Here is a 21,557-nt window from a genome sequence, read left to right as displayed (position 1 = left end):
GAGCAGAACGTTTGCTTTGTGCCAAGCATAAAAAAGGAGACTGAAACTCTGACAGCGTTCTCCTCTAGCCGCGCCATCACAAAATTTGTACACAAACAAAACATCCACAACCTTGATGAGAGATTCATCCAATGGCGCGGCACAATCTTGCCTGCCATTTTCGTTGTTCAAAAGCAGCCGAAGCAAATCAAGATGGAATGCTGCCGACTGGATCCATCCAGTTGGAATTATGTGAAATATGACAAGCACTTAATCAAGTCGTCATCAGTGGCACCCACTTATGTATCAGTGAAGAGGCAAAAAAGAGCTTTTGGGTGGTTAGAGTGGAATAAGCTAATCTTTGCGAAGAACCAGGCCTAGGCAATGCCATGCCAAATAGCATTTTCTACATTTGAGAAGGCAGTGGGAATGGGAAGAGGAGGAGGAGGAGGAGGAGGAGGAGGATTTGGCCTCCTAGTGCGCTGCTATGCCCCAGCTCGGTTAAGTGACAGTGAATCCTACAGTGAGTCGATTTGCCGCTTTTGAGTGCCTGGAAACTTGTCTGGCAGAGTGCTCGCAAGGGAGAGCGATAGATGGGAGAAGGGGGGACAAAGACCCCCCCCCCACCCACCCCTTCTTTTCTCCTCTATTTGTCTGTCCATCCCTGGAGGCATTTGGGCTGCTTGGTACAACAAAGGGGAAGAGGCGACAGAGGACAGCTCTGCGGCCATCCACAGACAAAGCAAAAGCAGAAGGGACAAGTTTACAGGTAAATAGTGAGGAGCAGCTGGGCTGGGAACTGAGGCAAGCTCAGGTTTCAAGCAGTCAATCATCTCCCACTCCACCACAACAAAGAACACTACCTATACAGAATGGCATTCAATTCACCGAGCTGCATATTTTATTTGTATTTAAGCTACCTTACAAGCCTGTGATGTCTAAGTGGTTTGCTTAACACAAGAGAAGGAGGTTTCACATAACCGACGTTCCACTATAATTACTGAATGTCATGTTCAAAGACTTGCGGTGTTGCTGCAAAGACTCAAGCACAAACAAATGCAAAGTGTGCAAAGCAAGCTTTAACCTGACTTTCAACTCCACAAAAGATCACACAATGTTGTTTCAGTATGGGCGGCTGATGACAGGAGTAATTTGCCAAACCGCTGATTTGAAAAGAAGCACTTGAAGATGACAGAAAAAGACAGCTTCATTGTCATCTGAAAGAGGATCTATGAAATCAATAGGAGATCAATGCCGTCTCTGTCTTCCTCTCTCACAGTGCTTTACATAAGCAGCAATAACCATCACAGGGGCCATCTTCTAGCTCACCGATTTACTGTGCAGGACTCCCAGACACCTCCAGGCAACAAAGCTTCTCTCACTCCATCACTGGAACGGTCTCATCCACAACTTCACACACAGGGAAGGAAGAGGAGGCGGTGGAGGAGGAGGGGAGCTGAGGGGGAGAAAGCACCTCAGGCAAGCCAGAGCCAAATAGAGTGTGGGGTGGAGGAGTGCAAGGGGGAGAGAGGCGTTGCAGGCGGCTAGCGGAGCGTCTTCATTAGAGTGTAGCAGTTAGCTCCGGCGCTGCCTAGCCAAGCACTGTAGTCAGGGCTGCTCATCCTCTCAGTTAATTAGGATTTCTGCTGCTTCATTTTGGGGCGAGGGACAGGATGTTGTAGGCTTGATTGCCTTTTATTTCCCAGCCTAACGGCTCGGCTGCCTCTGCTGCTTTATTAACAGGAGATCTTGCAGATTTACAGCTCCGCAGCAAACATCAATTTCAATAATTACAAGAAAACTGTTAGCGAGAACACAATGAAACACACTTTTTTCTCTCCTCCATCACAACTCCAATGCCCCTCCCCTCCCTTCACAGATCTAATTTCCATACATGTGCCCTTTTCATGATTGCATATTATAGACACGTTTAAACACACACAGATTTGGCTCAGTCACACTTAGCACTTCAAACACTTTACAACAATCCTTGCCCTGAAGGGCAAAGCAAATATTGTGAATGTCACATTTACATTCCACATTCAAACCTCAGCATTTGTGTTGTGTCACAAAACAAAACAGATGAAAGATGATTGCTCAGTGGAGCACTTGCAACCAGCTAAATATTGTACTTGCACTGATAAGAGGGAACAGCATCTCCCTAAAAAATCATTAGAATTACTAGGATATAATAACTTTTCAGATATGCTGATTTACAATAATAGGCCTTCTTATCAGCTAGATTTTTACAAAATGGTATCATGCCTGAGATTAGATTTTACCATTTGAGAAAGTGCATATGTGAGACACAAATGAATGCTTGTCTGGGACAATGGCTAAGGCTGCAAAAAAAATCATAAAAACATAGTTTAAACCCAACAAAAAACAGAATCAGAGCAGAGAACCGCGGATTTCATTTGAATAAAATCAATAATTGTGTTGACTTGCAGTGTATTGCCTTCCTGTCTTCTCATCTTGCTCGCTAATGTTTCTTTCATGAGCCAGCCCAGTGCTGGTGACATTATAGCTACAGCACTTCCACAAGTCCCCAATGGATCGGTGAAAATGGTTGGCGTAAAACACAATTAGTACGGTCCATATGGCTGCTAGTGGAGGAGGAGGAGGAGAGGTCCCATGTGGTCCCTATAGAGGCCCATTCTTTTGTTACCTTAAAGATCAAACTGTTGTCATAATAATGGGACCATTTCAATTCTGCCCCTGAACGGAAACCTTGGTTTTCAAAGGGCAGTGCTGCTTCAATAGAGCCCTACATCGTGAAATGACTCCTGGCAAATAAATTGACCAGGCTTGGCTGATAGCCTAATCAATAGCTCCTTCATCATGATTAATGGCTGATATCGGATAATGGGGAAATTTAATGTGAGGGGAGCGTTACTTCCTCATTTCAGTGCTCAGCCCTATTGACTTGTTAGAATCCCCCCTCCTTTGAACCAATGGAATGCACTGACAAAAAAAGCAGTATGTTCAACCTATGTAAACCGAAACCTGAGAAAATGATTTACTGTGCTTTAGGTGCGTCTCATTCACTGATAGTTCTGTATGCCCAGCCTGACAAGCATTTTCTTGCCTGAGAAACGCAGACACCTTTTACTGAGTAGAAGTGAACAACAACAGCTTGAGGCAACAGATTTATTACAAATTGATCCATTAGATAGCACTGCTGTGCTTCGCTGTTCTCTCTCTCTCTCTCGCTCACTCGCTCTCTCTCTCTCTGACAGCCTTCCCCTGATGGTAGCTAGAGTGTATCAGAGTGGAAGTGCTACAGTGGCAAATCTAAACCCAATCCTCAGAACTCATTTTCTCTGCGCTGGCTGCTGAAACTGGGGTGCGGAGACAAGATGTCCATCCTTAAACCTAGACAATCCAGCCTTTAGCCCTAGCACCCGAACTGAATGCTCAGCAGGCTCAATAGGTGTGCCTAACCTACAAGGGCGAGCAAGGACACCGTGTACCGTAGGCTACTATGAACGGGGGAGCACAGAAGAGACTGAGCTGTGAAGAGTGCCACAATGCCACCAGGGTCATTTCCTTATGGCCGCATGAAGCCTGAGCTTACCACTGGCTCGCATGCTGTCTCCATTAAAACATCAGTCACCGGTCTGGACTCTGCTGCTCTACAAACACAGTGTGTGCATGTGTACAATCACAACATCAATGCACTGGAGACATTAATCACATAGCTACCTGCCAGACTGGTTTATGACCACGGCCAGCACAGCATAAAAGGATGTGCCAATTGTCTCATTCAAAATGCTGAAGGCTGATGTCTACTACATCCAAAAAAGCATACAGAAAAAAAACAAAAAAAAGCTATTACAGCCAGTTTGAGCTCTGACAAGGACAAAGGACAGCTACTTTTGACCGCTCTCTCTATGAAACACAACAACTTTACATTTCCCTTTCAATCTGACATAACAATAATATACAGCTTAGTCTGATGCAGGTCTATTAGCCTAGATAATGAGGAAAAAGCATTTGGCACTGCTGTGTACAACAAGCCCCATTATTTCAATGGAAACCTCACCTGTCTTGCATCATTCAGTGGCTCACATGCAGGAAAAGAATATGACATTTCCCCTTATGCCTCTCAAAGGTTCTGCTTACAGAGCAAAGGGTTTGACAGATTATGTAGCCTGTTTAACAATGGGACATTTGCACTGAGAAATTCTGCTACCAAGAGTAACAATAGGCTCTGGTAGAAAACGGCACAGACCCCATTGTGCTCTTATCCTTTATTCACCTCCATCTCTCATCTGCACTACAGAAGAAAAGGAGTGCAGTGAAAATGGCTATTGGCTTCTGGATGGAATAAATGTGTGTACCCCTGGAAAAGGGCATCATCTAAAGATGGTGTAATATTCCAGGAGTGTGTATGTCTACATAAACATCTTCACACAGGCAGGCAGGCAGCTGCGGGGGGTGTGCAGTAAAACACTGGTATGCATTGTGTGTCTTTCTGCACCACTAGCGCCATGCCGTGTCATTACATGAGGCAATCTCTTACCTAATCAGCACTGACACTCACAGCAGCAAAGCACTCCTCCTCCTCCTCATCTCTCTCTCCCTCTCTCCTTTCTCCTCAGGGGCCAGCCAGCTGATCCTACACCATTTCATTTTCCTCTTTCACTGAGAGGGCAAATGGCTGACTGTTATTTCTGAACACTTCCAATTCATGCTTTGTGGCTGTGTAATGGACTAAGTGCTATTATTATCTTGCCCAAATAAAACAGGCATCCATCTGCATGTTAGTGTGTGTTCTTTTTACTAATAATTGGTAAGAAACATAATATAATGTGCAAGGCACCCTAATGTTTGTGACAAAAACACAGTCGTTCAGTATCATGACAACCACACAATGCATTCATTGTCCTACCTTTAGTGTAGTTGTTTCACAACAGACTCCTACAAATGTTAGCCTCGCCTCCATTTCCAGTTTCCACACACTCCATTGTACAATCACTTGGGCAGCATAAACCACAAATGACACTGAAATATAGCAAGTTGCATCACTTACCAACCTCAAAACCACACACAAAGTAAACATGTGGCAAATATGCAGACAACTTTTTCCTATACCCAAAATGCAGGATCTGCCAAGAGCCTGGCAACACAAAACAAAATGTCTCTGATTAGTTGAGACGTGAAACCATGCCAAACCAACCAACCAAGACACAGAGAGCATTTGAAGGATGAAACAAGACTACAAGACTTCACCCTGGCTGAGCTCACAGAGAAAACTGATTTGATCACATCTAGTACATCAAATACTACCAGCAGTATGTGGCAAGACAGCTCACAATTGTTAACATGGATAGCTTTCGCCGATACTATCTACTTGCAACAATTGTGGAGCTGCAGAGCTAGGCCTGTATCAAACAAAGATGAGATATGATGTAGCATGCTTGGATCTCCTCTTATGAGAGGTGAAGGGGAGCTGTCAGGGAACACAAAACATCCAGCATCTTGCCTCTGACTTGCTGGGATAAGCCAGGAGGAGGGGGGGCAGCGAGCTTGCCTCATTTCTGCCAGTGTGCCCTGTGTGTGTCAGTCCAATATCTTAAAACAACACATGCAAGGCTCTGCTACAGCCAATTACCCAGCTCTTGGCACGGGAACTGAAAAACATCTTTGGAGAACAATAAAGAGAGCTTGGCTTGTTGTGCGTGCTGTCAGTAAGTGCTGACAGATTGTTATTTTTAATGAATATACAGCACTTGAATGGCCCATCAAGAGGTCTTTGAGCGAACATTGCTCCTTTGTTCAGAGCATTAATTTTCTATGTAACCGCCAGATATCCTCCAATGAAATGGATATCAAGCTTTGGAAAGAAAAAAAAAAGCTAAATCAGTTCATCCACTCTGCTCCTTGTTGTCCGGTGTTTCCTAAGTGTAACAACTCAGTGCAGTCATTAGAAAGCAAATACAACGATGAACACATTTCTTTGATGCAAATCTTGATGTCTCCAGATGACGTTTGATTAAACATAATTTCCTGCCTGGTCCTAGCAAGCAGAGCTTCATTGCTTGTCTTCTTCTGCCGCCAACATAATTTCATATTGCATATGAGATCCCTGAGCAAAACAATCCCTGAACAAAAACAATAAATCAGTCTAATCACCTTGCTTTGAAACACAATAGCCTTGCTGAGTAAAATGCTTCTTTCAAAATACAAGCTAGTCACACCAAGGACAGGCTATATTACCATCTCTTACTGCAACACAATGGCTCAGTATACAGCATGGAGTGACACTGAGACTAGGCCTGGGCTATATAATGGGGAAACATCTTCCATGATAATACGTGTGAAAAGGAAGATCTAGTGAAGGCACACAGGTGAAAAAACGGAAAGACGCCATTCGAGCACAGCATGTAAACAGTGAAATCCCGAGCCGGGGTGTTGACAAATCAGCCAACAAAGAGGTGCCAGAGCCCAGTGGAAAGGGATCCTCCTTTACATTGTCTGGCACTTCATAGGCAATGCCATCCATTTGCCATGTATCACTCACAGGGAGATGCCATTACTCAAATTCACATTAGTCATTAAAGAAAAATATCAAGGTTATTGCTCTTCTCTATCATTTCTCTGGTGCTATTACAGCCACCCAGCTAAATTATCATTCAATGGACGGGGTGTGTCATCGGATATATAAGTTAAAGTCATTTTACCCACTACTGCTCTTGAGATCTCATTCAAATTTAAACACTATCAAATATCCTGACCTCCTCTGACCCCTGAAGCAACCAGATACCATGAATTAAAGGGACTCTGCATGTTTAAACAAAACAGCCACATAATAAGCCTGCAGATAATAGCCTATAAAACAGTGGTGCAATTAAATGAGCCAAAAAAAAAAAGTGAATCATACCAGTATTTCATTTTAAGCCATTCTAAATTACCATCTTGGCTGAATGTAAAGAACTCTCCTTTTTTAGAAAGCATAAACCGCACATTAGGGTCAAGTAGTAATCAGCATATAGCCTGTAATGGCAGACTCCTGTAGCATAACAAGTTTAACGTCTAAGTGGTAATTAAAGAAGAAAATATATATAACCACTAAGCTACTGACAGTAAGAAAACATCAGATGTACATTAGATGTATTGAGCAAATAGGCTGTAGCAAAGGGCCCTCAACCAAACCTGCCTTAATCTAATATAGGGAATAAGTTTTTGGATTATTATTTATATCTTTAAAGAAACAACTTCTATACATATACAAAGAGCTGTTTCAGTTTAGCATCGCCTCGACAATAACCACATCAATGTCAGGAGTAGGAGTAGAAGTACTTGAAATAGTAGGCTGTAAAGGTGAACCATCTATATTTTACAATGCAATGCTGTGAAGTTCTTTTTTTAAGCTCTATTTTAACAATTACCTTGCACCCAGCCTAATATAGTGGTACATATATAAAGCATAATTCAAGACTACTGCTGTCTCCATTGTAAGTGTCATTAGGTGTAAAATCGTTTAGTGCTTATGGTGCAACCAGGTGATTTCTTACACCTTTTATCATTCTGTGGTGCAGACAGGCACATTTTCATTCAGTTATGGCAAGTGTACAACTGTGTATGCAGCCTGTTCATTAAATGCACAGGTGGAAAATGTCATGACTCATGAACAGTAAACGGTCACACTTAAACATCACAAGCAGTCAGGCACTTTCAGGCTCATCTGTCTTTGAAGTAACAGACACAACAAACAATCATGCACAAAAATTATCTTTACAATGTAACCAGAAAGTTAGTCAATGGGAGTTTAATGCATGACTTCTTTTGTGCTGAGTGGGTAACAAACAGTTCACGTTACTTATCCTTAGTGTGCCGTTTGCAAAAGTTAAATTTGGCAATGATCTACCCTCATGACAAAACAGTAAGGAATTTCACTCTAATAAAAAGCTCTCTAACAAAAGCGACTCTTGCAAATGTGACATTCCTGGCACCTTATGTAATCACTGCTGCACAAACGTCAACTATTTTAAACCACAGCCTGTCACAGGTCAAGTGCACCAATTCTGTTGGTTTATTTTGTTGACAGTTTTTTTCCCCCAGTAAAATACAATATACAAGCCTTGCATCTTCGTTTCGAAACGTCAACAGCGGTACCACGACGAGTCAATGCTCAGTGGAAACATGTCAGGGGAAATTCATAGATAGTGGCAAAGTGTAAGCCGGATAACAACGGAATAATTGAGCACAAGTCAACCACACAAAGACACCAAGTTAGCAACCCGGCTAACGTTAGCTAGTGACAATAGCTTCACAGGCTCCAACTACTCCCTGGAAAGGAGACACTGTGCTGGGCATTTCAGGAGAAGAAGCTGCATGTTGTGTGCCTTTGCAACGTTACTCCGCAGGCTGAAATCATCAGCACTCTAACGAAAATTAAAACGTCAATTTCGTTGCATGTGCTCTGTGCTAACCGGTGTCAAAGGAGCTGCTTCTTTCCAGGCATTACACCGCTTCTGGCTAGCATCCCCCAATCAGTGCTAGTCACTATCGTTAGCTGCTAGTTCGTGGTAACCAGCAACAGCAAGTGGCAAACAAATCTATCAAGCTAACGGCTAGCTAATGCTAATGGACAAATTGGCCAGATAGCAGCCAACGGTTGACGTTAGCATTCCAGCGTTAACAAACTATTCCCTTCATATTTTGTCCTCCCTTTCACGTTTATTCATGAACGTCAAAAGGCACGGAAACTGCTGGCTACAGTTCACAACACTTACCTTGAAGAGCTTGATCTACAACATCTGTGATTTGTTTGATGAGAGACTGCAACAACAAACAATAGCAGCAGCAGGGGCAATTAGCTAACGTTAGTTAGCCAAGTATCGCCACTACAGGGGGAGTAGCTAAGCAGCTGCAATGCCACTTGTATGTCTTTCTTGTGTAGCTGTAACGGAACGGACCACGTTTGATGATGCTGTCATAAATAATGGACTTGAGAATAAAGAGGGAGTAATCGTTGCCGGGATGCTCTGACTAGTGTGTGTGAGAGGCACTCAGCATGACAGCATCCTTCTTCATCTTGGGGTGAGAACAGTTGGGGTTCTCAAAGTTCAGCTGGTAAAATATCGTCACCTATTGGCCAAACCCGGGAACATCCACTGAGTGTTGTCAATGTGCCTCGGTGTGCCCCCAGGGTGTCTGCTCTGTAGCAACACATGGCCTGTCTCCATCCTTATAAACACATGACATTAGTGATCTGCTGGAGAAGACAGGAGAACAGAACAGAACAGAGGATATGAATAGAATAGAATAGAATAGAATAGAATAGAATAGAATAGAATAGAATAGAACAGAATGGAACCTCCTTTGGCAATTTAAGAAAATTGCAGCCTGGCCGAATATAACCTATCGAAGATTGCAGATGTTATTTCATCACCTGACAGAGCTGAGCACATCGCAGTGTAGCGGAATAGAGAGGAAAAGACTGCAGACACTAAAGAGCATAAATGTAATTAATATAAATATAAGCAGAGTAATATAACAGAATAAATTCAATGCGTTATTGCCGTATTAGTTGGTATGACTGAGAGAAATTTATTTGTGCAGCTTCAGCCAATAAAACAGTTCATTATTCAATTTTATAGACATTTTCCAGTTTTGCATAAGGTTTGAGCAGCAGTAGTGTTCCAATAAAAAATACAGAGACACTTGTTGTGGAATAGAATAAAATACAACAGAACAGAACAGAACAGAATAGAATAGAATAGAATTAATTTTATTCCTTTGAATATGCCTTGAGGCTTCAGTGTGGCATTTCCGCTTTGAGCAATTAAGGGATAAACTAAAATAGACTGACTGACTTGTTTCTCATTTTTAAGTGTGTGTTGTGTTGCTTCACTGCAGAGGCATGAGCAACCTTCAGACATCACTGTTCATATCAAATACATATTTCCCACTAAATCAAGTCAAATAGCAATTGCATCCACTGGCATTTGAGAAATGCTTGCTTGATTGCACAAACGGACAAATTTTATATATTTGTTCAGCTCAGCCTAACCATCGAGGAATTGTACTGCATATGACTTGCCACTAGATGGCGCTTGTCTCAAAGAAAAGAAATGAGGCATTGATTTTTTTTTCCCCCCAAGAAATGCATTTCTTTTGGTATTCAGCCCGTGCCAACAAATAACCTTAATACTATTTCAGATTTTCAGCTCATGTTGCTTTCGAGTGATGCAAAGACATCATTTTTAAGTCATGATTTTGAAATGAAATAGTTTTGCTGAATGAAATATAGAGAAAGCTGATAGAGTGGCTAGGATTTTGTAATGTGTGATATGTAATGGTCTTTTTATGCCAGTAATTTGTGATAGAGCACGGATAGCTGGAGACAGTTTAACAATGGAGGCAGATCCGCACAAAGCTCTGTAGGGATGAATTGGTGTGGCATGGACCCAGCTGGCAATCCCCTGAGGTATTGTGCCACTGGTGAATAGTCTTGCATTTAGCTCAGCAAGACTCGGTACAAAAAGAGCTCACATGCCCATCAAGGCAGCTCTGGATTCCTTTACCCAGGGGGCAGAGATGGCGTCCCTGTGCACTGAGCTCATGTTTCTGCCTCTCTGTGGGACTCAGATTACATCACACACTTCAGACAGACAGGAGCAGCTCTTATGCAGTGAAGACAGATACTGCAGGTGTAGCTCTTCTCTTTCATCCTCAAGATAGCACTGAATTATATTCAGCTGTGATACTGCTGGTAGTCAGTGCGAGGTGTAGTGAGTGGGGAAATAGTAGCATAAAATCTGAAATTTGAAAACCCTTTTGAGTTTTTTTTCCTTTCTACCTTAAGCTATTCTTTGTCATCCCTCTCTGTTAATCACTACATTGCAGTGCTTTGAACTGATATGGGAATTTCAACAAGTTATAATATTAATGTTCACACACATATTTCCTGTTGCATAATAACTCCTTTCAATATCTCAACACCTGATTGAAAAAACAGCACAAAGAGTTTCAAATTATATTGTTTATTATATATCTCTGCCAACACGTACAGCAACACGAGACCTTTTCAGATGGAACACATTGCACACAGTGGTACTTGCACTGCTCGAGGCAGAACCGTACTAAACTTACAGTAGCTCTTTGCTATAATACTCAGAAGAGGACGAAGAATCACTACAACTCACAAAAAGCTAAACAAAGATCTTTCACACAGTTACACGGATACAAACAGAAGGACCAGTACTATTCAGGAGCTTAAGCGTAGTTGGAGGATAGGCTACACCGTGGTGTGTGAGGACCTATCTCTCCATGCCACACACACCGTAGACTTGGACCTTGGATTTCAATGACATTCCATCTTCTTTCCGTACAGGGCAGGCGACCTAGCGTGGCATATATGTGTGGGGTTTATTTATGCGCAATGAAAACATTAAGGCCCAAGAAGGAAAACCAGCTCAGATGGGGTGCCTGAAGTTCTGGCCAGCAAAACGGGCCTTGTCGCCAAGTTCCTCTTCAATCCTGGGTGAGAGTCAAACACAGATTGTTAAATTGGCTGCATTTAGTCGTAGCTGTTAGTGCACCTGAGTAAAGTCAGAAATTTTGTACAACCAACAAAAAAAAAAAAAAAAAAGAAATGAACAAAACACAAACCATACTGATAATGTAGTTCTATGAAACAAATGTTGAGGTGTTCATGCTTTTGAAGCGATGTTATTAGCCTACAAAAATCTGATTTTGTGTCAATAGATTGTGTGTGTTTTCTGAATTGACTCACCTGAGCAGCTGGTTGTACTTGGCCAAGCGCTCAGATCGGCAAGGTGCACCTGTCTTGATCTGAGAAGGGAATTAAATGACAAACAGGAACAAATCAGTCATCAAAAAACAATACCTAAAGTTGTGTTAGCGTAATAGGCATTCAACATCTATGCTAAACTTAAACCTAGCCTGGGAGCTTCAAATTCAGAATGGAAAATTACTCTGTAGTCATGTGGAAAGGCTTACCTGTCCAGTGCAGAGTCCAACCACAAGATCAGCAATGAAGGTGTCCTCTGTCTCTCCAGAGCGATGGCTGACCATCACACCCCAGCCATTGCTCTGGGCCAACTTGCAGCTAAAAGAAACATATACAAGCCTTGTTAGTCAGCTGATATGTACTGCAGCGGGTTTTGACAATAAGTTGTGTTTGAGCCAAAATGGCGCCCTTGAGGACACTCACGCCTGCAGGGACTCTGTGACAGAGCCGATCTGGTTGACCTTGAGCAGCAGGCAGTTGCAGGACTTTTCGGCGACACCCTTGGCGATGCGCTTTGGGTTGGTGACAGTGAGGTCATCACCCACCACCTGGATGCTGGTGCTGGCTGTGAATTTGGTCCATGCCTCCCAGTCATCCTGGTCAAAGGGATCCTCAATGGATACCACTGTTAAGAGAGGAGGACAGAGAGCAACGTCACAACCATTCAAGCTCGGTTGATTTTATGTAAGTGTGGTTAATCTGGGCTTAAATTAAGGGCTAACTTAGCCAATCTGCAGTAATTATTTTAAGGTAATAACAACATGTTACATTATGCATATTTTTTAAATGAAAAGGATTAATAATGTTTATAAAAATAATCAAACTACACAACTGAACTGAAGAGCACATCACTTCACAAACCCATGTAAGATCTAAAATATAGTTAACAATCCCTTCCTACTTTGTCATGTCTTATTAATACCAAATGAATATTTATACTGTTTAAGTGACAGGACGTTTCTGGACTGTAATGACGATGAGTGTGTGTTTGGAGGCCCACCTGGGTAATCCTTGACAAAGCTTTTGTAGAGGTCAGCGAGCTGGTCAGGAGAGATGTAACGGCTGGGGTCATCAGGAGACTTGAAGTCCAGATCGTACTTGCCGCCCTTGTAGAACTCAGAGGCGGCCACATCCATGCCGATGACGATCTTGTCGGTGTAGCCAGCCTTGGCGATGGCGTTCTTCAGCAGCTCCAGAGCTGAGAACAGACAACAGTTTGTACAAATGTTTGTCAGAGCAATATTTATTTGTGGGTATTTACCATATAGGTATAATAGCTGATATTTATTTCCAAATAAGTTTGGGATTTTGGACATTCACGTATATTAACAATACATCTTAGAGTTATGATTTTGAACAATGCTCTTAAAGTTACTTTAATAATAAAGGAAAAAAAGAGAAATCAGAAAATAAAGAGTATACGGATTGGGTAATGTCTTTTTTTTTTTTTTTTTTTTTTTTCAAATTGTGGAGTTCAATATGTTACCAGTGCTGTTGCTAATTTAAAAAAAAAAAAAAAAAATCAGTACATTAGATTTTCACCCATGAATCATCACTTACGCCTGTGTCACCTTAGGGTATTTGCCCTATCAGCACCTTGATCTGACATTAGAGTCAGTGGCTGGCAGTCAATGCATTATTCAGTACTGAGTTGAGGCCTTAATTTAGAGACCATGTGTTGGCCCAGGAGTGACATTCGTGGTCTCAGAAGCATTGAACTAAGGTCAAAAGGGGGCAGAGTAGTGTAACGATGGGAAGAGACTCTTAACTGAAGCGCTACCCTGGGAGGTCTGGGAATGTATTGCTCTCAGGACACTCCCTCTCAGCTGGCTGAGTAATGTAAATGTGAATATATTAATAACTTTCAATTCTCAAATCAAACCCCCCTCCCCATGGAATCATATTTTAAGAGTCTCCTTAAAACATACCTCTTTGCTGGATTTCAACTCTATTAGCATGGAACAAAACTCTAATTGCTAAGAAATTGATATGGTTTGATGACTTCCTGTTCCCTCTCACCTTCCTTGTTCTCCAGGATGTTGGGTGCAAAGCCTCCCTCATCTCCTACATTGGTGGCATCCTTGCCGTATTTCTCCTTGATGACGTTCTTCAGGTTGTGGTAGACCTCAGCACCGATGCGCATGGCTTCCTTGAAGTTGCTGGCTCCCACAGGCAGGATCATGAACTCCTGCATGGCCAGCTTGTTGCCTGCGTGGGAGCCACCATTGATGACATTGAAAGCCTGTAGGGTATCAGAGAGGATTTGTATTCAGGTACATGTCTGCTGAGGCCACTGCTATTACAAGTCTCTTTTAGCAAAAGCCTGTAGTATACGACCGAGGTGACTGCATTAATGTGCTCACAGGGACGGGGAGAATGACTTCAGGGTTGCCAGCCAGGTCAGCGATGTGGCGGTAGAGGGGCACGCCTTTCTCTGCTGCACCAGCCTTGCACACAGCCAGGGAGACGCCCAGGATGGCATTAGCACCAAACTTAGCTGATGGAGGGAAAATGCAAATATATCAATATATTAGTTGACAGTTGATTTTGTGAGATAAAGATTGGAGCTATGTACTATTGATTAAAAAGCATTAAGATGTATTTTAAATTGGTACTAGCAACTGTAGAGGTCATTTTTTCAAAATGGTGGTCATTTTGGAGAGAAATTCTTCAATTCCACCTATTGTCCCCATGTATTAATATTCATCATATTTTGGGGACAAATTAGAATCCGGGCCAATGAGGCCAAACCCATTACTGTCTGGCACTGTTCGACATCCATTACAGACCAGCCGAGAGCAAGCTTCTGCTTGTGTCTGCATCACGGTAACCACATCTATTGTAATCAATAGTGATGACTACAACATCGGAACATTGTATCACATCATTTTTTGCCCTGCTGCTCATTCAGCATCTGTGACCTGCAGCTCCAATGTCCCTGCACAAGGCCTTACGTTTTTCTGTTTGTTTTGTTTTGTTTTTTAATAGGAATAGTTGACTTGTTGACTCAAATTATTGCCTAAAATTAATATGATTTAGTTTTGAGATTTCTGCATCATATCTGGTATGGGGAGGGGATCAACTGATTTACATCAAAGGAAAAGCTTACACTTGTTCTCTGTGCCATCCATGTCCAACATCAGCTTGTCAATCTTCTCCTGCTCCAAGACATTCACGTTCTGGATTGGACGTAACAGAAGTGTAGGTTAACATAAACATATGTTTCAAACATACATTTGAAAGCAAAGGACAAGTTAGGTAAGTTTTCGATATAATTCAAACTGGTTAGTTCAGAAGACCACATTCATGTTAAAGTAATCACAGCATTGCAGAATGGTATCATTAAAAGGTCTGCTACTACAACAGTATGTTCACTTTAAATGTTTTCTTCATAAATGACATATCCAGAAAACACATGATTGTTATAAAAATGCACAGTTTAAGTCATTTGGATATTGTGCTATTGCTACAAACTATTGCTAATCATTTTATGTGCTCAAATTTTTATTGATTTTTGATGCATAGAGTGAGTTCTTCGCTAAAATAAATTCTGTGCACATTTTTTTAGGTACTTGACAGTCACATTAGTCAAACAATAAATGGTCCTACCTTGCTAACCAGTGCAGGTGCAATAGTTTTATTGATATGCTCAACAGCTTTTGAGACACCTGCAAGGGACAAGCAGACCATCACTGAATCAAGGAGAAGAAGACCATGCAGAGCCAGCGAGACAGATGAACACAGAGCAATTTCTCTACAGTTACACAGAACAAATAACCATTTTGAGTGGTAAATGTGATTATCCAGTAACCACACTGAGGACTGTGATAACTGAGGAGATCTTGCTATGATCTGTGGTTATGCTTATTAGGGTTTTTTGTTGTAAATCTGTGATCATCTGTTAAAACCCGCTGTGGTTAGTTTCCAAAGACAAAATCCACTCTGCATGCTGCTGTACACAGCAATGTGTAAAACAGAGTCGGGTCATCATTCCTGTTAATCCACACTTTTTTATTTACCTGGTTACACAATGCTGGGGCCAAGAACTCATTTACATATTTTACTGCTCTTTTGACCCCTAACAGAGGAGGAAGGCAGAAGGAAGGACAGATGAAAACAGAAATAATGATGCATAGAGGCGCTGACATACATCTGGGACATAAGTAAAGTAAGAGGAAATTAGGATTTAATTCCCCCCTAGTAAAAGTTAACAGGAAAGTAGAGGTAGTTTGGAGGGGCAGGTGGCTCAGGAGTCCTACCTTTGCCCATGTAGCGTGTTTTGTCATTGTCACGGAGCTCAAGGGCCTCATAGATGCCGGTCGAAGCACCGCTGGGGACCGCAGCTCTGAACAGACCTTGAAAACACAGAGGACACTTTGTCATTGTCATTTCCTGAAGTGCGGTGTCATGTTCACATACGACTGCACAAGGCTGACTGCAGTTTGATAATGTGATTGTACTATTTCGGTCATAGACGACCAATCTAGTCTTCTGATTTATAACTACATGATTACAGAGACAATTTTTTGGCAATACAATGCAAAATCTTTGACAAACGTTTGACAAATACAATGCAAAATATGCATACAAAATCGTGTTTGTTTGGGTATTAATTGCAGTAGTGGCTACTTGGTATTTAAGGAGCAACTGCCATACAAACAGCAGCATCTCTACATAACAGCCTTTCTTTCCCCTCCACAGCATTAGATTTCCTCTGTCCATCTGAATAATTGTGGGAGAGAGAGGGGGGAGGAAGAATGAACCGAGCAAGTCACGGTGACTGTGCTGCAGACGACTGTGATGTAACAGGGGGAGACAAGCTGCTAACTGAGCATGTGCAGTACATCTGTGGAAGGGTATGCCAAGCCACACCCCCCATATGGAGGATGGCCATTTTGGATTAAACCATGTGAGGAGAAATTGGTGATGTGCAAAATCTATTGAGTTTGTTCACTGGCCTGGCAGAGGCATGGTGCGGCCAGGGCTCTGAGGAGGATTTAGGGCTTAGCCAGGAGGACACAGGCTTTATCTTGGCCATGAGTTCAGGCTTACCAAATCATCTGCATCAAGGAATTACCTGCCTGCAGCTGTGGGATGCTGGCAGCAACCACTCAGGTTATAATCTGTGATGTAGTGAAATGACAGTGCATTTGCTTTATAAATGTTTTATCTAAATGAACACCATATGAGCAAATATAATCTATAGCTCCACTAGTCGCATTAGACCTTACTGAGATCAGTATTTATTGGCACACACAATGCATCCACCAGTATTCAAATATATATAGTTCAAATACATTTGGTCATTGTGCTACAAACTCCACCATTCAGGAAGAAATACAGTACTAGTGACTGTAGCTGTCATCTCATTAGATTACTAGAGCATCTGAAAATAGACTATACCAACAATGAACACTGGGGGTTTCTGGTACAGCTGAGAGGCAAGCTAGTTATGTAACAAAATGAAACACATTAGGTCTGACTGACAAGCTCTGGGTGCTGTACACTCCCTTTGGTCAGTGCAGTGAAAGGTGCCAAGAATGCCTGGCTGCCTGCAAATGGCTTGAATCTAATTTAAACACACACACACACACACACACACACACACACACACACACACACACACACACACACACACACACACACACACACACACACACACACGAAGGCGCCATTTACAGTCAACTGGAGCACCTAGCAACCATCCTCAACTAGTGACAAGAAGGCAAGGCTACGGAAAAGAGTATTCTTTCTCCATGCAGGATATTCTAGGCCATGTATCTAATGAAGTTTCCTCCTGTCCCAACTCTCTTCCATGTCAGTGGTTATTCAGGATGCTTCATTAACATTCTCTGGACATTTAGCTGGGTTGAACTATTCCTTTGTTTTCAGTCCACAGAGCAGAAGACAACACAAGAGCTGGGCTTCAGCCAAGCCCCGAAACATCGATCACAGTTGGCTCCATTACTTGATTAAACACATCAATCTCAAACCGTAGAAAAATCTATTAAAAACAATGCAGGGCCAAGATGCTGAGAAGTTTTACGCCCCACCCTGACTCATACACATGTACATAAGTAGACCAGCATACACTAAGGGAAGATAAGCATGGATGTCACTTGTGTGGCATACCCAGTCTGTACAAACTATTAAGCATTCAACTCATAAATTTGGTGGTCCTAGCTACTGTATGCGCTATTTGTGCTCCCTGACAGGAATCATTACAGTAACAGAAGGCTGTAAAAGCAGTGTGATATTACAGGTGCTATTTTCACACATACAGCATTTAAAACCTGATCCTCTCTGGGCCTGGATCTGGCACCAGTGTAGGAGAACAGAGTAGACACATTGGCTTGACCATCCTGAGAGGCAACCCACAAGTGAACTGTCTTTTGCTAGCTGTGCCCTATTTGAATAGATAAGTTAGAGAAATTAAGGACATGTTTCTCTCCTCTGGCCACCTAATCATACCCTAGCTCGATGATTCACTCTCTTTCCACCTCAAGCTGATGTGTGGTGAGACCTCTGGTGCAAAATGGCTGCTGTGCATCACCCAGGTGGGTGCTATATATTAGTGGAGGTCGAGGTGAGTTTCCACTCTTCACTGAAGCACTTTGGGTATCAAGGTAAAGGACTGTAAAAATGTAATTCATCATCATCATCATGACTATTAGTTGTAGTATTATTGTGTGGCAAAAGTTGTAATGCAAATTTAGCGTCAAGAGTATGCCATTACCACACTATTACACATACAGTAGAAGAATTACCTTGGTAAAGTTAAAAAATCGAATGTTTAGTGACTTAAGAGGTTCTGCAAGTTTGATTGAGTTTGATTTTTTAGCTCAGAAGGGACAGCTAAACTTTTGCCAAAAGTGTTCTCCAAGACTCCCACACAAGAAAATCCTTAAATCACTTCTAAACCTTTACAATATAGGATATCTCTCACATTCATGAACATCCCTGACCAGTTTAATATGAAATCCACACTCCCCAGCCGAGCTAATCAGTACCTTTCTTGGTGTAGAGATCGACCTCCACAGTGGGGTTGCCACGGGAGTCGAAAATCTCACGTGCATGGATCTTCAGGATGGACATGGTTCTGGATCTGTGGATAAGAAGACAGGCAAGAGATATCACTATTTTGCTGTTCCAGAAACCAAGCAGACAAACACTGGTTAGTCTGAATTTTAAGTAACCTACTACACGGAAGCTTTGAGTCAAAACAATGAGTTGGCAAAAATTGCAATGCTCAAGGACTCACTCAGCACAAAATAAAACCTAATGTTCTACAGATAGAAGCTGTGACTAAGCAATATCCTTTCTCATGAATTCGTATGCAAAACACAGTTGTTACCTGTGCATTCTGACTACACCGACTGAGCCCTGGTCAGGATGGCAGGGACATTAGTCACTTTAAGGCGTGGCTTATGCAGCAAAGAAATCTCTCCTGGGCAATTCAAAGAGTTTACTTAATTTATCAGATTACAAAACAGCATTACAACATGCTTGCAGAACAACGTGGGGGTACTCTAGTTGAGCAAGGAGTCATGCTAACAATGGAGAAAAGTCACAATAAGAGAGTGACTTGGCACAATGCATATTTGGCTCCTCTTTGTCCCAGTATCACTTTACTGATACAGATTAGGCCTGAGCAGTGGTCTAATCTCTGGGAACATACGCTATCTCTCCAGATTCCAGGCACTAATGGAGGTCAGAAGAGGTTTAAAACCAAACAACTGGGCCATGACTCCTACTGTGCTATTGATTTTCATTTGTTTAATCTAACTTGTCCCCCATGCCCTAACTTGCTCATCTACCCCGTCTAAATGCATGAATGAACTTGAGTTCAGCCTCCACAGCTGAAGTGCTGCAGCATGAAGCCCTGCTGAACCAATAGAAAATCCTCTGCCCTTAAATGTCTGTGTGGAAACTTGCCACAGGCTACAAAACTAAGGGGCCAAAGCACCCAAATACACAGAGACCCCTTTCAGCTGTCAAAACACCATCTTCCTCTGTTGATACTTCACAATAACGGTAGCACCAAGAATTGCATAAGCCTACAGCAGCAGTTTGGCTGTGAATGTCACATTGTACAGTAGAGTTTTATTCACTTTTTGCTCATTTTGCTTTGTTTTATGCAGCTGGGTAATGTCAAAGGGTGGAAAGTAAAGAGGAAGACCGTGTAACACAAAATGGCACCCACAGCCAAATAAATAATTAAAGGTGGATACTGGATATGATGACTTCTTTTCAATACATAATGAAATAGATTTATTACTTCAGTATGTTGGTGCACCAACAATCAGTTTGATAAAGCTAATCTAATTTAAAAAGGCATTTAAAGGCAGCAGTAATAAACTTCAAATCCACTACTTGAGGAAAAAAAGAACTTAAATTGAGTAAAATAACTTAAGAAAAGCTGCCCTCTGATAATCTGTAAGGTGGAGAGCTGACTATGGCAGAAACCAATGAGGGGAAAAAAATGAATGCAATGCAACAGTTTGGCTACATAATGATCTTTTATAGACACACCCCCAGATCTGCTGCAAGCAACTGGTAGCACACAGCCTCAGCTAGCATGTGCAGCATCCATTGACATAAAGACAAACCAGAAATGACTGTGACGGCAACATTATTTCCCCACACAAATGAACACTCCATTGAACAGACTAGTTTCTAGTTGGGGTGCAACTTGACACCCTTTGCTCACACACACACATACACATACACACACACACACACATTGCAGCTCTAAATGGAGTTACATCTCGCCAGCTGACGGACTGGTTTAAAAATAGACAGCAGGGCAGGGGGGAACTACTCCATCCTGAGAGCCACAACCATCATGTCATGAATCACAGTCAGAAGCCCCAAACTGGAAAAAGTATTAGCACTGAAGGACAAGACTGGGGATAACCTCAGTCTTGTCGGGGATGAAGAACACCATGTACAATTTTACAGATTGAAAACAATGTTTCAAAGTAACACATGCTGTCTTGGAATTGCTACTTTCATTGTTGAGGGCTGTTACAGTATGAAGCAATATCAAACAATAGGCACAAAATGAGGACTTAGACTTACCTTTCCGGCCTAACTGTGTGCAAGGGTAGTGCTCTCTCTCTCGTGCGGGCAGGCAGAGAAGGCGCTCGTGACGCTGCGGCTCGAAGATAAGTGGGCAGAATGAGGAAGGAACGGGAACTAGCCGTTCTCGCAACGCCATTGGCTGGGAGCACCTCACGAGGCAGCCGAGTGCGAGGAAGACCGCACGTTCGCCACCAGTATTCTGACCTCACATTATAGAGGAAGAGGGATGCGGATTTTTATTATTGCCTCTGCATCACTTGTACATTAAAAAAACAAAAACACAAAAAACAAACATAGTGGCACACATGTACGGTTTATATAGACAAGTGTAATTTATGGTGCGTTATTGATTTCATTCATGCTGCGGAGGAGGGGAGAGCCGCCGTGATGGAGAGAGTGACGCAGCCGCGTACGTGCAGAGGAGCATACAGAAATCTTCGATGCAGCGCTACAGTACCGGTCACATGTCACTTGTGGTCACGTTTTTTGGCAGCGACGCATCTTTTCCCATTCCCGTCCTAAACTTCACGTCCTGCTGGAAAAGAACTACAGCCCATGTTGCTCTCACCATGGCAGGGCGTATAGTTTACAGCTTGTCTTATGGTTTTAAATGTATAAATATTTATGTAGCCCTGTTGGTGCAATGATGACATCAGCTGCTCAGTTCACGTTCTTGCATTGGAGCATTCATAGGTTTTAACTCTCTTGTTATCTTGAGGGCCAATTTGAA

General features: G+C 42.3%; 2 protein-coding genes across 3 annotated transcripts in view; both read right to left on the bottom strand.

Annotated features, from left to right (window-relative positions):
- The window catches only part of rerea (arginine-glutamic acid dipeptide (RE) repeats a), a 130,158-nt gene extending 121,144 nt beyond the window's left edge, over window positions 1–9,014 (bottom strand). For both annotated transcript variants that reach the window (XM_030055026.1, XM_030055027.1), the window contains exon 1: window positions 8,721–9,014. The gene's annotated coding sequence lies outside the window, so the exon portion shown is untranslated. The remainder of the gene's footprint in view (window positions 1–8,720) is intronic.
- A 1,943-nt stretch (window positions 9,015–10,957) lies between these two features.
- On the bottom strand, window positions 10,958–20,976 carry eno1a (enolase 1a, (alpha)). The gene is made up of 12 exons (XM_030055872.1): window positions 20,825–20,976; window positions 18,754–18,848; window positions 16,003–16,098; window positions 15,353–15,411; window positions 14,853–14,922; window positions 14,107–14,240; window positions 13,763–13,985; window positions 12,744–12,941; window positions 12,167–12,368; window positions 11,953–12,061; window positions 11,726–11,784; window positions 10,958–11,469 (listed from the first exon to the last, which is right to left on the bottom strand). The coding sequence occupies exons 2-12, from the start codon at window positions 18,836–18,838 to the stop codon at window positions 11,406–11,408; spliced, it is 1,299 nt and encodes a 432-aa protein (XP_029911732.1). The 5' UTR covers window positions 18,839–18,848; window positions 20,825–20,976; the 3' UTR covers window positions 10,958–11,405.
- Between the last annotated feature and the right edge of the window lie 581 nt (window positions 20,977–21,557).

Source organism: Myripristis murdjan, chromosome 7 (genome assembly GCF_902150065.1).
Source record: "Myripristis murdjan chromosome 7, fMyrMur1.1, whole genome shotgun sequence".
Taxonomy (NCBI): Eukaryota; Metazoa; Chordata; class Actinopteri; order Holocentriformes; family Holocentridae; genus Myripristis; species Myripristis murdjan.
The sequence above is the reverse complement of the archived record's forward strand: the minus strand, read 5'-3'. Positions and strand labels throughout refer to the sequence as shown.

Bases quoted from the DNA above. Each gene is read 5' to 3' on its own strand.
- eno1a (XM_030055872.1), bottom strand. From the start codon at position 18,838: ATGTCCATCCTGAAGATCCATGCACGTGAGATTTTCGACTCCCGTGGC. The intron at 16,099-18,753 runs GTACTGATTAGC...TGTGTTTTCAAG, and splicing joins CGATCTCTACACCAAGAAAG to GTCTGTTCAGAGCTGCGGTC. The intron at 14,241-14,852 runs GTAAGCTTTTCC...TCCCTCCATCAG, and splicing joins GGATGGCACAGAGAACAAGT to CTAAGTTTGGTGCTAATGCC.